Source organism: Neopsephotus bourkii, unplaced genomic scaffold (genome assembly GCF_033783945.1).
Source record: "Neopsephotus bourkii isolate Nb327-2 ecotype Australia unplaced genomic scaffold, CSIRO-AGI_Nbou_v1 NB_1589, whole genome shotgun sequence".
Classification (NCBI taxonomy): domain Eukaryota; kingdom Metazoa; phylum Chordata; class Aves; order Psittaciformes; family Psittacidae; genus Neopsephotus; species Neopsephotus bourkii.
Window position 1 is genome coordinate 3502682 of NW_026902065.1, and position 21659 is coordinate 3524340.

A 21659-nucleotide genomic window follows, 5' to 3' on the forward strand; every position below is an offset into this window, starting at 1 on the left:
TCTGTAAGTCTGTCCCTACCATCTCACTACAGTATCATCAGAAACAAGAATTTGGCAACTGGTTTCATTGCTGTATGAGGAGGCATAAAACCAATAGCCAGTCTGAAAACGGGTCCCAGCCTAACATACCTTGGAGCATGGGGGAAGGAAAGAAAGGAAAATGAAGCTTAGTAGCACAGAGCAGCCCACTTGCTCCTCCCTCCCCTTTTACTGCTGTGGGGATCTCCTCCCACAGTGGGGTTACTTCACCTTCTGTGCATACAGCAGCTGGTTATACGTAGCAATGGTGGCTGACTCATTGGCACAGGCCTCCTTTGCCTTCTGGTAAGTCATTTTGTACTGCCCTTGTGGGGACCGTAAGTGGAAAATCCCAACCGTGGTATCTGCAAAGAGAGAGAACCAGCTCTTCCTGAAGGTTTCCATGGCTAGATGCAGAGATCAACTGTGCCTTACAAATACCTGTGTGTCTTGTGAAAAGTAGTTAGGACAGATTGATCCCCTAGGGGTATCATCCTTGCCTGGAATGCCTTCATCTACTGCTTCATAAATCTGGTATCTCAAAGTATGTAAGCACATGTTCTAACTTTAATCTTCTCATTGTTTCAAGGGGACACAGATAGAGGACTGTGTGAGCTTATAGACACAAAGGTCCTGGCCACTGGCTTCAGTGCTATAGCACAGGGATGAGGATGTCCCTGTCCCATGGTGTGCTACCCTCACCTTGGAAGTGCAGGTCGGCACAGTCAGCATCAGGGTGGCACTGCCCGTTGTCTTGCAAGCAGCGGTCGAGCGGCAGCTGCATCACCGAACAGTTCAGCCCATCACCGATGTAGTTGTTTTTACACTTGCACTTACGTTTGTCCTGGTCAGAGAAAGAAGAAGAAAGGCCAAGCCAAGTATTTAGCTGACATGAAAGTGGTATTTCAAGCAACTCTGAACTGCTGGGAAAACTTCACTTGATACAGCCAGGAATGGACAAACAGGAAAGTTGCTACTAACAACTGTGATTCAACAGACCACAAACTCAGACACTGGCATTTATTCTGCTAAGCAAAACATTTACACATGTGCTTGGGTGCTTTGCTGAACTAATACCAAAGCATAATTCCATCCACAAAACTAATAACATACATAGGAGAATTATATGACTTGCAATTAACAAAATGCATGCAAACCTATCAAAATGATATTTAAAGGACCGGGCATGGGAGCATGAAAGGAATTTAGCAGCCCACTGATAGTAACTGAGAACTATAAACCAAGCATGAGTTGGTGACAATCAGGGACTGAGATGGTTGGTTAGCATCAGGTTAGCAGCAAGGTTTTTCTAGGTAGCTCCTGGCAAGCCATCAAAATGGAATGGACAGGTGATCTGAAAGCACCAGGATGAATGCTGGATCAAGTGACTGGCACAAGTTTTCCTCAACAACATTGACCATGTGGGCCAAGGAATTTGTATCATGTGGCTGCAGAGCACTTTAAGCCAAGTCCAGCCAAGCAACAAGTGACACTGTTCTCCCAGCTGTCCCTAGGTTTACCAAAATACATTCAGCCTCAATCCAACAAACTCCTCTTGCAAATAGTGATATCCAGCCAGGGATTGCTAGGAAGGAGACAGAAGAATTACACATGCAAAATGTCCCATCTGCTGTAGCACTCCTTTCCCTAGAGCAAAGATGTCAAACTGTTTCTCACTCCTCAGCTGAAAGGATACCAAACTGATGTGGAAAGTAAGCTGGGGCTATGTAAAGGTTGTTTTGGAAAACAGGAACTCTGAGAGGTATGGAGTGGGATCCAGCAAGAGAAAAGACTTCTGCTGGCACCTGGAAGAAATGCCTCGGATTTTCTTGCTGGTGACTGAAAGAGGAGCATAAGGAGAGGGAGTGTAGCAGAGGGAGCATGTTACAGATCAGAGATATGAACTGGATGTGTTTGCCTGTGTGTATATGTGTGTTGCAGTTTTTCAGTGACTGGAAATCACTCCTGGGGTTTGGGCACGTGTACTCCAGACTAGCATGATGCAATGAAATGGACCAAAATCAGCAAGTAGTGGGAGGACCTGACAGAAGGGAGATTTAGACTGGATGTTAGGAAGAAATTCTTCGCCATGAGAGTGGTGAGACACTGACAGAGGTTGCCCAGAGAAGCTGTGGCTGCCCCATTCCTGGCAGTGTTCAAGGCCAGGTTGGACAGGGCTTGGAGCAACGTGGTCTAGTGGAAGGTGTCCCTGCCCATGGCAGGGGGTTGGAACTGGGTGAGCTTTAAGGGTTTCTTCCAACCCAAACATTCTCTGATTCTGTGAAATCATTCAACTTACAGGTCCTATGACAGTGCAAATAGCATGCTCATGGCAGCCTCCGTTGAACCCATCGGCGCAAGGATTTATTGGAAGGCATGCAAAGCCATCTCCCTTGTATCCTTTCTGGCAGCTACAGAAGACTTTCACCCCGCTTTGTGTGCATTCAGCCATCTTGTGGCACCCACCATTGTTTTGTTTGCAGAGGTCTGCAGCTGCACAGGGAAAATAAAACAGGTGAATAAAGTCTGCTTTTAAACAGGATGAAGGACCAACCACCTCCATTGCTTTTTTAAACCACTCTACAAATACTAGAACACTTGTTTGGGAAAAACCCCAACTGTTTCAGTTTCCTGAGGCTGTCCTTTAGGGCTCTGAAGCCCTTGTTGGGATGTTCGTGATTTAAGGGACATAGCACCACCCCAAAGACTTCTCGCCAGGATGACTTTGGAGGATGCAAATTGTCTGGCTGAGAAAGAATGACAGTTTCTGCAGCAAGGAACTGTGGAACTGCCTTGTCTAAGCCCATCAAAGAAAACCGTGTAAGGGAAGCTCTGCCTATAACCCTGCAGTCTCCAAAACCTGACTGAAGTGCACTTCTTGCTCGTACTCCTGCTGGAGAAGTCAGCTGCCTGGTTTAGAACAACTTGATCTGTATCTATCCTAAATTAGTTTCATGTGCTGCACTGTGGAAGTTTGTAGGTTTGATAGCCAACTGGACAGTAACCGCGTGCATGTGTATGTGCAAGTGGGGACAACCTGCTTTCTTACAGCAGGCTGAGGATGGGAGAGGGCACTCACCTTTGCATGTGATCCCATCCCCATCGTAAAAGGGCTTGCACTGGCATGTGTTGTTCTCCCTGCAGACAGCGTTGACAGAGCAGCTTGGGGAACACACTGGTGGCAGAGCTGTGGGGAAGGCAGAAGAGCTGGGATGAAACCACTGTCTGTATTGCAATGCCCTTGTTCCATGCATAAAGAAAAGCTCTCATACCAGTCTTGCTAACTGGAGAACCTGTAATAGTACTTTTCTGACTGCTTAGCTCTTGGGTGATACCTTCCTGTGTGTAGCCCAAGGCCCTCCACAGGGGAGGTAGGCACTCACATTCCCATTTCCCAAAGAAGGAGACAGAGGGGTAAAAGGACTTGTTCCCAGTCCAGAGCAGAGTCCTTTAGTGTCTTCTGAGGGGTTTTGATGTTGTTAACCCTTTCCCCTCTTTACATAAACCCTCCACTGAATTGCAAGTGCTTTCAACCCGTGGCTCCATGAGAGAAGGCAGAGACCTAGCTTGGTTTCACACAGCCGGCCAGTCCATCCTGTTTCACAGAAACATCGGCCCGTTCCTGAATATCCTTCATCGCACTGCCCATTGTTCTTGCACTCGCAGGCTGCAAAAGGAATGCAGAGGGGTCACTTACAGAGCTGCTGTTGGGAAAGGGGAAAAGCTTTCTCTGGAGGAACGTCACTGAGGCTGTCAGTTTAGGTGTAATGTTATCCAGCAGTAATTTAGACAAGTGTAACCTCATGGTTTTTCAGCATAAGGCCAGTCAGGCAGAGAACCAGACTGGCCAGAGCAGCTGAGCAGTCTCCATCCTTGGAGGTCTGCAAGCCCCAACAGGATAAATCCTGAACAACCTAGTTTGATGTCAGGAATGACCCTGTTTTGAGCAGGGAGTTGAACTAGACCCTCCTGCAGCCTCTTCCAATGTGAATTATCCTGTGATCCTATAATTTTATAGCTGGCATTAATTCAGTGTGCCTCTGAAAATGAAACCAAGTATTGATCTGCATTGTGGTAGAGCAGCAAACTTCATAAAGGACTGTGGCAGGGAGGAGTTAATGGCTAAGATGAAGACCCAGCCTGATCCTGTTCTAACGGGCAGCAGCTGCTAGTGGTGGGGAAGCCAAAGGGAAGTAAGGTAAGTGAAGGGTGGGCTTGTGTTTGCTGTGTGGGAGAAGCTTTACCTGAGAAAGGAAGCCAAATATGAGGTTAGTGAGTTTTGCTCTAAAACATGGTTAAGTTACCTTTTAAGTTTCTTTGGGGGGGTTGCCCTGCAAATTGAGGTATGAGGGGCTGATTCAATCTATAGCTGATGATTTTTCCCCTACTTTTTCAGCTCTGCAGTAATTTATATGCTGTGTTCTTCTTAACACATTCATGTAATGAAGTGTTAAGTAGCATCCTTTCTTGCCTTATCCGTCTTAATGAAATATTGTAATATGAAGAGGAAAATGGTGTGGGATTGGTGGAACTGATTCTGTGAAAACCTATCCTGCTGGAAAGAAGCTTCACTCACTGGTTTTATCTCATTTAACCTGGTTAGCTAATTTTTGGCTGACATAAATATGCATCAAAAATAAGGGGCTAATAGAAGTTTTTTCCGTTAGATCCCACAATCTGTGTTTCAGACTAACAGTTTACACAGTTCGTGCTATAAAATGGGTAAACTGTAGGTAAGCATAATCCCAAGCATTAGTGTCCAAGCATATTGTCTTGCCTATACCCCAAGGATACCTAGCCTATAATACCCCATCATGTGTTCCATCAGGTGCAAGTAGTAAGGATTGAGAAGTTAATGTTGTAGCTTCTATCTGAAGGCTTTATGTCAGGGAAAACACTTGAGTTTAAAGGGTGATATCGATCCTAGTTTACTAGATTCAATAAGTAGCTTCCACCTGGTTTACATTTAAAACCACAACAAAGTGGATTATTTGAGCAGTTTCTTGGCTGCTGTCCCTCTTCACAAAATGCCTTAATCTTGGTGCCCTTTTTGTTCTCTTCTGCAAAAACAATGCATGGCATTGGCCTTCTGTAACCTTTGAGGAACCACACAGCTAAAAGGCTTTCTTAACATTTATGGGGATGAGAGAGAAGACTGTACTGCAGTTGAAAACACAGGTTGACAGAGGCTATTCCTTTATTCCTTGTTACTTACAGTCCTCTTATGTGTGCCATGTAAGAGTAAGAGGAGCCGTGCAGAGACAGCCACATAAGCCTCTGCCCCTCTTGCCTTCTCCTCCTCTTTTCTGAGACCTCTGTGTGAGGCAGCACCAAGGAAGTACATTGGTGTTGAAAGTGGGAAAAGTTTCCCAGTTTACTTAAAAGCTTATTGCTGACAAAACAGTCAGGGATAGGTACTCGTATGGAAAGGAAACTTAAACTTACGCCTGCAGCTGAAGCCATATCTGCCTGGCAAACACAGCTCACATGAAGTCCCATTGAAGCCGCTGTTGCAGTGGCACTCTCCTGTCCCGCTGTACCCATCATCACAGAAGCCATGGTTATTGCATGGTGTCTCTGGGCCCCCAGGGCAAGCTGAAAGGTTCAAAATGGGGAAGAAAAAGAAGTGGCTCTTTAACTCATTATTTATTGCTCTGTAGAAATGCTTAAATAGGGAAATGCCTGTAAATACATCTCTGCTGGGGTATGTAAAAACATCTGTGACACTTGTGCCTGCAAGACTCATGCTCCAAATGCCTTTTACAGCTCTTGTCAGAAAGTTGTTTTGGATCCTTCCAGCCCTGTGGGTGTTGTTACCTGGCTGCTTGCTTGTTCAGACCCACCAGTGAATGGCACTGCCCAGCCCAAACCCAGCCTTGCTTGTGCATCTCCATGTGCATGCATGCTGCTGGTGAGAGCCCAAAGGGCAGCCTAGGCTGAGTTGGCCAGAATTGCATGGGACCTGCATGCATCTGCTTGTGAAATCTGGACAGAGTGAGTCAGCAGAGCTACTGGATCTGTCTGCCAGCGGATATCCCAAGCCTGTGTGCCCTGGTGAGAACCTCAGCACTGTTACCCCATGGGGCTAGCAGGTGAAGAAGCACACAGTGTGTTAGTGTCTGCTAAAAAACTGCTGGGGATAAAGCCTCCTAAATGGTCTCACACTGCTCAAAGCTACAATTTCTGTGCTTACTTCAGTGGTGTGTGCACTTGCACATGGCTGAGTTACCATGAGTGGTGTCTCTGGTGTGTCCTGTTACCACTGCTGTAAACCTGATGTCTGTCTGTGCTGAAATGACTTCCAGCTGGTGACCCATTAAGACTGGCTAGGCTTGGTTACTCAGGGCAGTCTTTATTTTCTATAGTGCTCGTTTAGTTTGCTATTAACATGGAGTTTAAAACTTGTAAATGATAAAAAGAGATTATGTGGAATGGAAAAGCCATAATACTTCCTGTGTACTTCATCTCCTGCAGCTGAGTTCCCCCACCCCATGGCTGGTCAATCTTCATGTCCCTACCCCAGCTTTCACTGTTTCTACACAGCCATGCTTAGCAGGCTATGGGCTGGTGGTGGGAGGGGGGTCCTACCTTGGCAGTCTGGCCCGAAGTAGCCCTTGCAGCATTTAGCTGTGTGGATGACCATGGAGCAGTTCCTACGGCAGCCATCCCTCCGCAGGCCATAGGACTCGTACGTGCACCAGTGGATCCCTTCCTGGGCATCATATGTGCCAGTGCAGAGAGGGGGGAGAAACACAGGAATGTAAGTGCTGCGTGGAGGTTTGGTTGTTTTTTTTCCTCTTTAAATCGTAGTTTCTGATATACATTGAATAAAACTGTGGCGTGTGATGAGTGCAGGTGGGAAGCCACTGCCTTATCTTTGATTCCCAACTTGCTAAACACCATTGATGAGGATGGAGGGGCTGCTCCAAAGTTAACCAAAGCACTTCACTACAGTAGATGCCATGCGAGACCAACAAGCATCTCCCAACACAACACTTGGGTGTTTGCCCAGGGATGGTTTTGTCCCTGAGGCCTTATGGCATCACCTCACAGGGTGGTTTCGCTGTTGAGGGGTATCTTTATGTTTTCAAAGCAACTTATTCTAGTTTGCTTGCGTGAAGTACAGAGAAGAGCAGGTTGGATTGCTTAAATGCAAGATTTGAATGTATTACCTTTGGTTTTGTCCCAGGAGGGCATTTAGAATTACTGAAACAGCTAACACAATGCCCCTGTTGTACAAAATGGAAAAGAAGAAAAAAAAGTGTATTAAAATAGTGGTAACAAAAAGCTACTTGACACAGACAAGGTTTTGTTTAGGAAAGCAGCAAATATGAGCAGAGTGTAGGCTTATTACACCTGAAACAGACTATAAAAAGCTCTGGAGAGGGAAGAGAGGAGAATCACAACAAAATAGTTGCACGTATTTAGTGCCATGAAATGCAAGAAAATAGATCTGGTACCAGAACGTAAGTTCTGGAAGAAGAAACTTTGCTCTGGATTTAAACAAGCAGGGAAGAGATGATGAAGGTTCTTCAAACAAATATTGATGTGGGCTACATCACATCTGGATGTGTAATTTGGAGTAGAGGTAAATGGTTACTTCTAATGAAGTGCTGACCTGATCTGGAAATGGTGTCTGATTTCATTTGACATAATCATGGCAAAAAGGTAACTTGAACAGATGGGATACACACAAGTGTTGGTTTTATAACTGAGATATAAATTCTAATAAGCCTTTTTAAGACTGACTAGATGAAAGTTGTTTTACTTCTAGGTATTTTTTTCCTGTATTTTTTTCATGTATTTGAATAAAACTGAAGGAACTGCTGTCATTGAAAATGAGGCAGAGCTTGCTATGCTTGTCTGAACTGAAACCACTTGTCCTGTGTGTTGCTTAGTGTGGATGCAGGATTTCTGCTGTGTATCTTTATGTGTTGTGATGCACTTTTTAACCTCAGGTTTAACCAGTGTGTCAGATGAAGCCAGTGTGAAGCTGTAGGTCTTAACTGCAGTGGTGCTAGAGCTGCTGCACATGTGGCCCCAGTCTCTGTGAGACTAGGCTTTGGCCCTTGGGCTGTGTCTTTGCCAGGGTGGGGGACCGAAAAGGGGACTGACCATGAAATCCACGGTGAAGAAGCTGTCGCAGCGTCCCCCCAGACTGGGGTCTGTCAGCAAGCAGTCGATGCCGTAGGCGATGCCCGCGTCAAACTCCAGCTGCTGCTGCACTATCTTGCACTGTCTGTCGTTCAGGAAAAGGGTGCCCTGTGAGATGGGGTGGGGAGAGGGGCATGACAAGTTGTGAGCCAGTGCTTGGGGCAGGGCTGAATCCAGGGCCTGAATGGGAACTGGGGATAATCTTCCCCCTGTAGGAATGCTCTTGGTGGAAGATGTTACTCTGTAGGTAACACTGATAGCTGTAGGGGCTCAAAACCAATCTGGGGACCGCTCTTCCTATAACTGAGTGCTATAACCTCATAGATGGGCAGATCTTTTTTCTTTCCTGAAGAGACCAGGGTATGCCTGCCCTGTGCCCACAGGTGTACCTTAAGCACATTTAGGCTTAGTCATGTGAATAAGTCTCAATGTCATTCAGGCTGGATATGAGGAAAAAGAAATCTTTACAGTGAGGGTGGAAAACTACTGCCCAGAGAGGTGGTGGATGTGCCATTCTTGACAACATTCAAGGCCAGGCTGGATGTGTTCTGGACAACTTAACCTAGTTGAAGATGTCCCTGCTCGTTGCAAGGGGTTTGAACTAAATGACCTTTGAAGGTCCTTTCCAACCTAAATTGTTCTACGATTCTATGTTTTCAGATGCAGATGTTTCCCAGGTATGATCTAATAAATTTGCAAAGAAAAAATGTGCAGTTGCTCTGGTTTAACAGGCTGTGTGCATACCAGCAGTCTTGGCTTGTAAGTGATTACAAATCAGAATCTGTATGCAGATGCTGTGTTTATGGGGCTTCTGTCAAAGTCAGATTCATCTTCGTGGTTTTCCATTGTGTATTTCTTTCTAGGAGAAGTTAAAACATGCTGGTATCTCAGTTCTGTGGTAACTGAGGACTGTTTCGAACTACTAGCATCTTACAGAAGAGAAAACAACAGCTCCTGGGAGTCCTGCAAACTATCTAGTTTGGTGAAACTATTGGGGTGACTGCCCCAAAGTGGCTGTTGACATGGACTGGCAAAGACCAGTTGAGTTTTGAAGCCACTAACCCTTTCTGTGGGTTATGCACAGGCATAGTAGGGTATGTATGGTTGAATCCTTCAGCAGGGGCAAAGGATAAGTGTACCAGCAGAGTGAGCACTTACAATCTCCCTGTTATCTCCACAGCTAACGCTGAGATTGGAGCCTTGCAGGGTCTTCAGTGAGGTGGAGCGGGGGAGCTGGTAGGCCAGCACCTGAGAAGGAAACAGGGGAGATGCATGTGCCTGGCCTTGCATGTCTTGGCCTTGGCAATGCTCCTAAGAAGCGAGGTCTTACTGCAGCATCACGGACAATGTGGAACTTGAGGTACTGCACCAGTTTGTCAGTGTTGGACTTCTTGAAGAGGAAGTCTTGCTGCTCCTGTGGCAGTCCACGAATAGCTGTGTCTGTGGGCCAGAACAGTGTGACGGGTTTGTGGATAGGATCGTTGATCAGCCCAAGCAGGTTGTTTTTCTGCAACATACCAAAACCAGGGGTGATTAATGCTGCATGTAGAATGACATTGACCCTATCTGGTGAATGTCTGGTATAACTGGTATGCAGTGACCCGTGGGCTGTCTGGCCACCAGCCTGCAAACAGACTTTAAAAATCCAGATGCCTGAGCTGAGCTGCCCAAGTTGAGTTACATGACTGAATTCTCAGAAGTGCTTCATCTCCCAGGGCTGCCTACTGAAAACCAGGCTGACAGCCCAACTTTGGGTTCAAAAAGTCATACTTGGGTCACACCTTGGTCATGTAGTCTGACATAGGGTAGGACAGGGCTGAGTGGTGTAGGGAGAGGTGGCTGTGGTTCTACTTTGTAACTCCTCACTTTTGTGGAAGAGGGACCATGTGGTGACCAGGGTTGTTGTGTACTGTGCTGCGAGCCCTTTGGCTCACTCAGCGCTATCCTGCCAATGATTCCATGTGCCATGTCTCTGCTTCTGTCTTTAAAGAAAGTGTTTCAAACCTCTACTCAATAGCTGCTGTCTCTGTGTCCTTACCTCTAACAAACTGCTGAACAAGGTGTATCCATGTTTGGCTGCAACCATTTTAAGGCTTTCCTACAAAGAAGAGAATTTCAGTAATTTATATAATAAATACATTGTATGTGTATTTAAAAAGCAGATATTAGTTTGTTTTCTTTTTATGAAATCAAAGCCACTGTAAGGGCCTTGTGCAGAACTCCTCTTATACTATTCTTACTATAACTGTAATTCATGAATGAATTTTAAATATAACATTCAGGTTATTCAGTAGTGTAAAATGATGCTTGTATAAGGTCTTTTTAGTATAACTTTTTTTGGTGACTTATATGACTTAGATATCTAACAGTAACTGTGGAAAAGCTCCCTGAGAATGGCAATGAGCTGCACATACCTTCTTAAGAGGGAAATCCTGCATATGTGATGGGACCAGGATTTGGTTTATGATATGAATCACACCATTTGTGCCAACAGCATCACTGAGTATGATTTCAGCATTGTTGTTCAAAACCAGTTTGCTCTGGAAAGGCAACAAAAACATGTTTTCTGTGGAACATTGTGTGAGGGTGACGCTGATGCCAGATGTCTTTGATAGGGTGAGCCCAAACCATCCTTTCTTTGCAGCAAACAGCAGCTTCAGTTCTAGTAAATTGCCCTTTATTTTTTCAAGCTCTCATCATGCTCATAAAGCCAGAGTCTGAGGATAAAATAACTTGTGTCAAAGCAAGGGTTGTACAGCTCCACTCTTGGCATAGCAGGTAAGTGCTGAACACTTCAGCTGGATGGGCAGTCTTCTTTTAATGGTGTTTATTAATTTTTGTGCATCAAGGAGGAAAGGGAACCAGTCAGGTTTTTAAAACAAGCTGGATGAGAACAGACTGTTCTGTTACAATGTCTCCTGCCTCTTTATGCTCCATTACCTGAGAATAACTGATGTGTATTGGGTCCCCATGGAGAGAGGTGATGTTGGTGATTCTTGTCAGGTCGTTGTACAACAGACTGGCACAACCCACCATGTGGTACCGGAGGATTTGAGCCATCACTCCTTTGGCAATCCAGTCCTTGACCTGCAGCAGAAGGAGGAGTTGGAGAAGGGGAGGTGTTGAGCAAGGCATCTGAATCCAAAAACGTATAGCCAGCGCATCAAGAACTTCTGGCTTTCTTACTTACTTGTGGGTCACTGTTCAGTACATCTGTGCGAGGTACAAACAGAGTGAAGGGGCCAGGACCTGCAATATCTCTGATAGACAAGGCCTGTCAAATTTAAGAGGACAATGAAGTAATGAGTTGTTAGTGTGCTGAATGTCACACAACAATGGGGACAGCCCTGCTGAGTGGGAAGTGGTGCCTATATCCCAATTCCTGCTGTGTGTTGGGTTCCCTTCCTTGCAATATAAGAGAGAGCAAAACTCCTGTGCAGTATGGACTTTCCTTCTCAGTCCCATCTGCCATCTCTGTCCACAGGTATAAAATGGAAGACTTTTCTCTCTGCTCTTTTGGCTTATAGCCAAATCTCTGTTTTCTCTGCAATGACAAACAGAAGAGGGAAAGTTCGCAACAAACACTAAGCATAGGGGAAGGTGGAGAGTGCTGTTTTCCCCTGGGCAAGGGGGAATGAAGAAACTCTTTCATCTTGAGAAAAGCATGAATGGATAATACACATGCATTTCTACATGCTTTTAGCTGATAACATTGCTCATAGTAGATCAGTTACTGTTAGAGGTACAAATGGACCTGGGATATTGCAGGCACTTTGCAATGACCAAACTAAAATAACAAAAGAGCTCTGCTAAAGCGAGGGGAAGCCATCAGTCTACCATGGTAATACAATTAAATGTAGAATATGAGTTGCTGGACTAGCAGGCCAGTATACAGGTTTGTGCCCTAATGCACAACAGAGAATTACTTCTTCCAGTCTCTGATAAGCAGTGAGAGCTAGCAGTGCACACAGGCATGTAGCAACACACAGAGCATCCTGTGATGTTTCAGAGGGCAACTGAAAAGAGCATCACAGTTCGGAAATGCAGAAAGGGTAATAGAAGAGTGGTATTTGCTCATGTTAGGTGTCATGAGAGATGTGATGGTGGATCTCAGACTGTGAATGGGTGAACTCTTTTGTTTCATGCCTGGTCTGGAAGCCCTACGTTTCCCTAGCATCTTGGTCTAGAAAAACTCTAGAGGTTTTCAGGGCATTTTAAATGCTTAAATTGGTGTATTTCCAGTATTTGTGACAGTGATCCAAATCCAGTCCCAATTAAGTTGAAGGATGCTCGTACACACCAGATTCCTGCCTGCTCCCCAACCTCAGCTGCCCTTGAGGTAAAAAAACTCAGGAAAAAAGAGAGGGATGCCACCTCTTCCCCTCAAAGTACCCCCCACTCAACCTTTTCTTACCTCTAAGTGGAAATAAAACCTAGAAGTGTTGGCGTCCCTGAGAAGTTCCTGCAATCAAGAGCAAGACTTTGTAACAATGATGCAAATGTGAGGCAACATCAGTAGAGAGCAAACAAATGCAGCACTTGGACAAGAAAGGGATCTTCTGGTTTGTTTCTGTTCTTCCCTTGCCTTAGCAAAGAACAGGCTTCAAAGGCTTCTTTGAAACCTAAAAATACCAGTATTATCTCCCTAGCACTGCAGTCATAATGATTGTCCATCAGTTTGATTTATATTTTTTTCTGGGCAGGTAAATTTATATTTCATCTTCCTGTTCCTATTCCTGGTTTCTTGGATTGGGATTATTTCAAATTCTGGTGTAGATTTACCAATTTGTGCAAGAAAAAAAAAGGCGTGTTTCAAGAGACAACCACTGTATTAAATAACATTGCAGTAAAGATGAGGAACAGCAAACACATGCAGCACTTTACCTGGAAGATATTGCCTCGGCACTTAAATCCATCTCCAATGTAGTTCTGTTTGCAGGTGCAGGTCCTTTCTGTCAGCTCAGTGTCATTACAGATGGCGAATTCACTGCAGCCTCCATTATTCTTGTAAGATCGACATTTAGATTATTTAATACCTTTATTGCCAGGTGCACAAACCAGTTCTAGTTCACTGTTTTTCTTAAGTCTTTTTTACATGTTTTTATCTTAGAAAGACTTAATCCCAGTTTTTTGGAACCAGATCTTTCTAGAACTTCTGATGCTATATGCTTTTTTGCAAATATTATAGAGCATTTAAAGTTCCTAAGAGATAATTCTTTTATGCAGAGGATGTAGTTTTGACTTCCTCTTTATATCTTTGGTTCATGGTGCTATAATGATCCAAAAGTCTTCCCTGCAAGTTTTACTCTGGACCGTAGCTCTTTCGCTGAAGCAGCACTGACTTGCACCAAAAGGAACTATTCACAGCTGTAAATCACTTTCACGGTGCCAGGAGCCTGGATTTCTGGAGGAGCTGTGTATTTGATGGCCCAGACCAGCTGGAACAGGGACCTGCCACAGGAGCTTTCCTCTAACACGTCTCCTGTCTGCTCCTGGTCCGCCACCAGTGCAACCTTAGGCTTGGAGCAGCAGATTAATCTCACCCATCTGCCTTCAGGAAGCTTCCCACGCTAAGGGGAGATGTCCGTCATCCAGGAGCAGTGTGCTGGGGTTCAGAGCCCTGCCCAGTCACAAGTAGATGCTCCCTAGTTAACATCTCAGCCTGCAAATAAGTTTCTATGCTGGACTTGAGAGCAAATAAGAAAAAATTGAGAAGCCACCACCTTGTCTTCTCTCCTTGTGCTTGTTTCATGGTGTCCTTTCTATTGTCCTTTTCCATGGGCTGTGAGTGGGAGCAGAAGCTCCTTTGGGAGGTATCATTGAGGCCTGACTTGACAAACAGCCCAGGCTGTAAGTAGTGGGTTTGGGTGCACTTGCTATTTATTTGGCTAGCTTTAGGCAGACTGTTGGCAATCTTGGGTTTATCCTAGCTTCTTGTACAGCTGTGCTGCACAACCATCATGAAGCCAGATTAGCCTCTGGTCTGACACTGATTCTTCTCAAGACTATCTTTTTTTTATGTATAATTAGTAAAGCAGACACAGACTTGCTGGGACAAGGCACAGGAAAAAGCAAAAGCACACAAAGTCATAGGAAGCAATGACTTGTTACTTTGACCTCCCCTTCCTCCAGCTTGTTTGTGCCCTTGCTCTTTCATCTCTGCAACCTTTCTCAAGGTTAGAGAAAGTCTGCTGACAGGCCAGGCTGGGAGGCTGAGAGTTATTGTCACTGTGCTCAAAGCACAAAGGATTAATGTGCACGAGACAGTGGGTATGTCCCTGCTGCAGCTTGCCCAGAGGCAGAGTACTGTGGCTGGTGCAGAGAACCACGTTGCTTGCAAATATGTGGCTTGTGGTATGGGAGCTGGCTCGTGTGGAGCATATGTGGCTAATTCTCAGCCTGCAGTGATAAGTGAGGGACAGAATGAGGAATGCTGCAGGAAGTCCTGGGTTCTGTGTTGTGGAGGGAAGTGATTTGCATGAAGAATTAGTGTTTGTAGGTTTGTTTTGGTTTTTTTTTTTAACCTCCCAGTCAAAAAAAAGGTGGTGGGTAGCACGATGAAAATCAATCTCCTCCGTTTCACTATTCACTAACCTGCCTCTGCTGCAGTGTTTCTATCCTGTATGATGCATCCACAGGGATGCACTCGTTACACATGGCCATAGGCGCTGTGGAGCTCTGTGCGTTGACTGCTCTATGGGAGCTATGTCCTAGGTGAGCTTTCAGGCTGGGACCTCTGCTGAAAACATCTCTTCCAGGCAACACAGGTATGCCCAGGCTCCTGAGTGACTCTTTTCCCCTCAAAAAGTGGATTTCACTGGTAATGACCCAGCAATGTGAGGACTTGATACTCTGATTAAACTGGAAAAACATCAGAAGATCATTTCTCCTGTTTGGGCGGCACAGATATGGTCCTAAATCACACCAGAGGGCTTAATGACAAGAGACTATTAAAAATATATATGCATTTTGATCTATTGTAGACTCTTTGGTTCCTAATCACATGGCTCCTAGAACAGCTACAACTGCCCCCTGAGCATCAGCAACCTGAACAGTAGATTTTTCTTTGTTAGTACAGGTAACGTGTAGTAGCAGATTGCATTTCTTTCTTAGAATTTGAACCAAACTCTTTAATTGTCTTGCCTAGAAACTGCTCTTATTTATTTATTAACAGTAATTGGAATGTTGGGAAGCCCTTTGTGTCCCAAACACAAATTTAGACAGCGGCTTTTTATGTGAACTCTAGCAAGGACAGAAAAGTTGCTGAGAAGATATGACATATTTTACCACTACATACTAGGGTCTATTTCTCTAGATCTGATTTTAAGTGTTTTTGAGACTTAGTGATGAGTCTGGGCCCTCACTTGTGTCATGTCCTGGAAAAGTCCTTACTGCATACTTAGTTTCTAAAATAATGACAGCATGAAAGCATGTACTGAACCAAGCACACTTCAAAATTAGCTAAGTTAACTTAAGTTGATTCTGGGCACATCTGATTTAGGTTTGAGTGTATACAACCCGCAAATGAGTAATGCTTATAACAATACCTTAAATAGTCTCATTAAATGGATACTTACTTGCGAACACAGACTGATATATGTGCATTTTTTACCATCTCCAGAGTATCCCTTCAAGCAATTACATACTGCCTACAAAGCAAAACCAGAAAATATGCATATATGGGAAGACATCTGATTATTTTTTTTCAGCACACTTATATTTAATTTACTTTTTTTTGCTAGATTATCTTATAGCAATATGGTGTATGATTTATTAAGGTAAAAGTACATCATCTTTCCCATGGCCATTTCTTAGCCAGCATGAGCAACCATAGGCTGAGATGGGGAATAACAATTTCTAAGAGGCTCTATTTGCCCTTTACATCTCTATTCATATTTCCTCTGCTGTTCTGTTCATTTGAATGATCCCTTTGACATCTGCACATGGTCACCTTGCTGGCAAAACAGGCTAAACCCCTGAATTGTTTCCCTTATTTTCATAGATGGGTATTCTCCCTCTCTTCCATTCCCCTGTTTTTTATGTGATAAAACATATCTTCAAAACACACTTGGAATTGTGTCCTAATGCTACTGACAGCTTCCCATGCAGCGGTAATGCATTTGACAGGCTGTGATTATTCTGTTTTGCACTTGCAGTTGTCGCAAAGATGAAAATCTAACATGGCTGCACAGAAACGACTTATCTTCTTCTCCAGTTCACTGCTTAATGGTTCTCAGTTTTGAATTCACATTTAATGTTTAGGAGATTGAAAATTCAAGGAGACTTCTGCAGCAGAAATAAAACTGCTAGGCAGAGTAATAGCAGTGTTTTATGTATGTGGATGACTGAAAGCCCTACAGAAAGCAGATGCATTTCTGTTCTATATGTTTCTCTTCGCAGTGCTGGGATTTTGTAGTAGAGGTTATTATTGCTCCCACATTAACTGTAGTCCTATGGGTAAGGAATTATAAATTATCATGCTGCAGCTACTATGAGTAGCCCCAGAGAGGGTGTATGGAAGAAAATAGCCATCACCCACCTTGTCTAGAGGGGCTGGCAAACAGTTAAGCAGCTCTCTGCTCCTGCCAGAAACATACTAACTTGCAAATGACAGTCAAGGCAAAGAGTTAATGGATCGGTACTGTCAGAAAGGGTTGATGGGGTTATTGCCCCTGCTGCCCTTGGACAACTGGAAGGCAGGAGGGGGTCTGTGACTCCTGGTCTCTGTTTCCTGCATTGCTCCTGAAGAAATGCTGTTCAGTGCTTGCTGGAGGATTAGAGTCCTGCCAGTAGCCAATATGGAACTATAGGGGAGGATAAGAATTGCTACAACCAGGGAGTTCAGCTTCTTCTGTAACTGTTAGAAAAACAGAAACCCTAATCTGAGTCACTTGATGGCCTGGACAATTTGCTGCTTCTTTTCCCCATTACTGCTTCATACTTTTTTCTCTTTGGACATTATGTGGTACTTGTGCATGGGAAACTGAGAACAGCAGAGGTGCGAGTAGATGCCGGCATGCTGTAACCTCTACTTGAGAACTATGATTCAGGCCAGTTTGTTTCCTTGTGAATGCATTTGAGCTACGCTGGGAGAAGGGCTAGTCTGAAATGGAATTTTTCACAGGCAGTTTCTATAACAATAAACCAAACATTCTCTGGCAATACTTTTAAACCTGACAGGTTTTCATATCCAGACCTCCCAAATGAGAAAAACAGCCACTTAAAACAGCAAACCCCTGCTTTCCTCTGCAGTATTGAATTACTTTTACTGAAATTGGTTTATTTTCATCTTTGTCCACACACTCCCTCAAATACCTTTGGGGAGAAACATAACTTCAGAATTTTTGTTATGAAATCCATTTAAAAGCAAAGTTGAGATGAGGAAATCTTTCTTTACCAAGTTGTTAACACTTGGCCAGTCTTATTTTTATTCCCTGACAAAGTACTCACTTGATTGGGTCCAGTCTGTGTGCATTCTGCATTTCTATCGCATCCACCATTGTTCTCCAGACAAGGGTTGATTTCTTTATAAAACAGAAAAAGTATAATAAAAAAGAGTGACTTCTGAAAACTCAAGAAGGGAGAATTTTAAGTAAAGCATACTAGGAATGCAGATTTATGTGAATCAATGAAAGTAATTCCCTTAGCTACTTAATACCTCAGTCTAGGTCTTGGAGTTGTCTTGGTGAAAGCTAAAACCCTGCCATCAGCATTTCTAAAACCATACCTGGGGATGTATGGTATAACAATGTCTATATATCTTAAAGTTCACCATGTTCAGAGGAGTGTGAGCATATCAACCAGCTGAAGATGGAGCTATCCTTGTAGAGAGGTAGATCTTTATTAATAAGCTTTGGTGTCACACCACACTGCTGTATTTGCACGGTTTGCCATGTGTATCAACCACATGGCAGGTAGAGATGCTTTTGGCACCAAGGTCTACAGTAGTATCAGGAAACTGCACTTCTGTGTCATAGGGGAAGAAGGATCTCCCATTTACAGGAAAAATCACTCCTGTAAGTTCCCTCCAGTGATATATGAGAAGTTGCAAATGCTTACCGATGCAGACTATTCCATCTCCAGTGTACCCAGCATTGCAGACACACACTCTATTGCCAGGCGTTGTTCTTCTGCACTCTGCCTTAGCAGAACAGCCACCGTTGCTGGTCTTGCAAGCATCAGTAGCTGAACAGTGACAACAGCCAAGATTAAATCAATGCGCTTAAATGGCTTTTTGCCTTTCAGATTAAGCTGTCTCTGTATTTTAAAGGGATTTGCTGACATTTTCTGAACACAGAGTCCTTGTGATTTAAGAGGCCATAGGCTTCATTAGTGCCAGATTTTAATACATCTTGCTGATTTCATGGGGAGTGGTGAGAAGATGCTCCTAGTCTGGAATTTAAGAATTCACCCAAGACTGACTTTAAGTAACTTTCCATCTTCATATTCTGCCCATTCCAACCAAGCACAAAAAAGTCACCTTCATGTTCTTATCTACATTAAATGGCCATTTGAAACTTTCCCTTAACTTACTTTTTCTACACACAGACTATATACCTTCTCTTGCAGGAGGTCTGGATTGTGATACCACCTAGCCCTCCTGTGACAAAAAGTCCTGGTTCTTATTCAGATGGATACTCGTGCCTGTTCTCCAGCTCTGGATGCATCAGAGGCTTGCAAATTAAGTTTGCTTGCGCTACCATGAGAGCAGGGAGGAAGCCTTTTCTGATCTCCAGTGTGAATCATATCAGCCCAAACATTAGTTTAGTTTTGCCCTCAAATGCCCCCAGGCTGATGTTTCAGCAGCTGTAACAGCCAAACTGAGTGATGACTTGTTCTGTAACTGTTTTTGCCCAGGAATCCTGTATAGGGGACTAAGGGTAAGTGCAGAGCCATTTTAGTGTCACTCAGCTCTTCCTGCACATGGTGTATTTCCCACCAGCAGATTAAAATGGATTTGGTTGATTTCTGCCAGAACAGAAAATGAAAGCAGCTAGAGTGTTAAAATCTTGGATTAAGGACCCTGCCAGCCATTATGAGTGAGTAGACAAATATGCTTCTGTTCCTAAATGGATTACTATTTTAATCAGTTAAGGATTAAGTAAAATTCATTACAGTCTCTGTAACCAGAAGCAGTATATTTTCTCAGTCTAGGTATCCCAGACTCTTGGAGGGACACCTTGGATAACTGCTGCTGCCCCTTTCTGATTGCCTTTTGGTTTAAAGAAATTGATTTTGCCACCCAGAAACCTGTGCAAGTTCAGAAAGCTGAGGAAATGGTAGGGCTGTACAGCTTCCCATAGCTGAGAGTGTTATTGCATCCTGAATTGAACTCTCTTTGCTGGCCTTTGTTGGGAAAAGGAGTAAAAGTCATAATCCAGGTTTCATTACTCTGTAAACAATGGGGCCTGGGTTGTGCACGGCATGTTCCCTTTTCTCTGGTTTCCCTTAGCACAATGCCTAGCAGCTCGGAGGTTTCGAGCCCTTTGTTTGCTGTGAATCCACACCTGTTGGGCTTTTATTCATTTTGAGCAAACTGGCAGCAATTCCTGTTTTCTAAGTGGTGCGTAGGGAAGTGCTCAGCTCTCACCAGCTCCACTGTGACCACAGAGTGCTTCCAGCATGCTTTTTTGGTTTATGCTTTCTTCAGAAAGGAAGAAACAAAGCCCATTACCTGTGCAGAACGTCCCATTCCCCTCAAACCCGGCTGCACACTTGCAGTAGGCAGTGCCATTTGATAGGAGAAGGCAGCTAAAAAAAGCAGGGAGGAGAGAGACAACATTAGAAACAAGGAAAAAAGCTGATAGGTCTGTTGTGCAGCCCCTGTTTTGTGCTTTGCTCCAAAAGTAATGCCACATTGAAATACAAAGGTGTTTAACCCTAGAGTATGATATAGTTACAACCATAAAAATGAACGTAGTTGAACCAAGTTTTCCAAATGCTTTAGGATGTATTATTTTAAGTATTAAAAAATGCACACTTTGGTTACCAAATGTCCTATTTTCTCATGGAGAACCCCTGAATTTCATGTCTGCTCTCCCGAAAGCTGTGCACAGATTTTTGTTTGTGCCCACAATTTCTAGAGGGACGCAGCAGAACTGATGCACAGGGATTGAGCCAGGTATCTGAGCCTTTGCCTCTCCTTGTTTTTGAGATGTATGTGGTAATGTAAATCCTGCTCTCTGCTCAGTGCTAGGCAGCAGGTACGCTTCAGTACATGGCTCAATAGGGGCGACTTTCTTCTTTGAAAACTAGTTAGCTCTTTAATATTTAATTAACATAATTTCCTTTAACATTTTTTCATAAAGAACAAGCTGGACTATACATTTTGCCTTGCAAGAGAACCCCTTTTTCTCATCTTTCCTCCAAACAAGTGGATTTCATACGTACTTAGCACTGGTATGACATGAGGCGTTACATGCATCGTCTTTGATTTCTGCAAGAAGGAAAAAAAAAAGGAAAAGAAACAGGGATCAGAACCTTTTATGTCAACATCCTTCTAGTTTCCCAGTCTTTTCTTCCCACCATAGAGAGCTGGAGTTGGTTATGAGCTCTGCACCGGACAACCGCATGCTCAGTCTGTATAGACTTCATCTATACAGATCAGCAGTTACCACTTACTCAGTTGTGAGGAAGGAAGAGGCATGTAATCATATCACCAGGAAAATATTTCACCTGTTACCATCTGTATTTTTGTCTGGTGAGTTTTGCACATTATTAGTTTAATTCTATAAGGTAGGTTTTCTTAAAGGAACTGAAATTTGCTCAGCAACTATAGCAATTCTAACTATAAAGTTAGGGGAGACCTTATAATAGCTTTCCAATACCTAAGGGGGCCTTTACAGAAAATCTTGAGAGGAACAATTTACAAGGGCACGTAGTGACAGGACAAGGGGGAATTAAAACTGAAAGAGGGGAGATTTAGATTAGACATTAGAAGATTCTTCACTATGAGGGTGCCGAGGCACTGGCACAGGCTGCCCAGAGAAGCTGTGGCTGCCCCATCCTTGGCAGTGCTCAAGGCCAGGTTGCACAGGGCTTGGAGCAACCTGATGTAGTGGAAGGTGTCCTTGCTCATGGCAGCGGGTTGGAACTGGACGAGCTTTCAGGTCTCTTCCAAACAAAACAACTCTGTGATTCTATGATTACTTTTTTCCATAATCAAACTTAAAACTAATATTGAATATTATTAATGTGCTTATACCGTTATTTAATTTCTACGCAAAGTTGTGAAATATTGAATACATTTCAATCATTTGTAACTAAAATATAATTTCATTAGATACAGGAGATATATTAAACCAACACAAGATTATTTGCTAATTAATTTTATTAGCAAAAGCATAATTTAATATCTGATGTTGTATGGCTAAATCAACTTATTGAAGCACTTGAGAGGCTTTTGATCTGAGGATCAAAATGTGCTGGGTAACTCTGTTCTGCAAAATATACAGTCTCAGCAAATGGGGTATTCTTTCAGGACAGGT

The 21659-nt window shown here is 43.7% G+C and overlaps 1 protein-coding gene and 1 long non-coding RNA gene across 3 annotated transcripts in view; one reads left to right on the forward strand and one right to left on the reverse strand.

Annotated features, from left to right (window-relative positions):
- Window positions 1-21659, reverse strand: part of STAB2 (stabilin 2) — an 82360-nt gene that overhangs the window by 7566 nt on the left and 53135 nt on the right. For both annotated transcript variants that reach the window (XM_061371885.1, XM_061371884.1), the window contains exons 40-61: window positions 20563-20608; window positions 19847-19923; window positions 18232-18357; window positions 17623-17696; window positions 15750-15821; window positions 13057-13176; window positions 12587-12634; window positions 11363-11446; window positions 11113-11259; window positions 10587-10712; window positions 10211-10270; window positions 9503-9679; window positions 9331-9420; window positions 8134-8280; window positions 7191-7247; window positions 6607-6730; window positions 5464-5613; window positions 3581-3685; window positions 3098-3205; window positions 2318-2511; window positions 721-862; window positions 250-383 (exon numbers count right to left, since the gene is read on the reverse strand). In XM_061371885.1, the coding sequence (XP_061227869.1) occupies window positions 250-383; window positions 721-862; window positions 2318-2511; window positions 3098-3205; window positions 3581-3685; window positions 5464-5613; window positions 6607-6730; window positions 7191-7247; window positions 8134-8280; window positions 9331-9420; window positions 9503-9679; window positions 10211-10270; window positions 10587-10712; window positions 11113-11259; window positions 11363-11446; window positions 12587-12634; window positions 13057-13176; window positions 15750-15821; window positions 17623-17696; window positions 18232-18357; window positions 19847-19923; window positions 20563-20608 (2408 nt within the window). The remainder of the gene's footprint in view (window positions 1-249; window positions 384-720; window positions 863-2317; window positions 2512-3097; window positions 3206-3580; window positions 3686-5463; window positions 5614-6606; window positions 6731-7190; window positions 7248-8133; window positions 8281-9330; window positions 9421-9502; window positions 9680-10210; window positions 10271-10586; window positions 10713-11112; window positions 11260-11362; window positions 11447-12586; window positions 12635-13056; window positions 13177-15749; window positions 15822-17622; window positions 17697-18231; window positions 18358-19846; window positions 19924-20562; window positions 20609-21659) is intronic.
- LOC133222316 (uncharacterized) overlaps window positions 1-21659 on the forward strand; it is a 236693-nt gene that overhangs the window by 5574 nt on the left and 209460 nt on the right. The window lies entirely within an intron of this gene.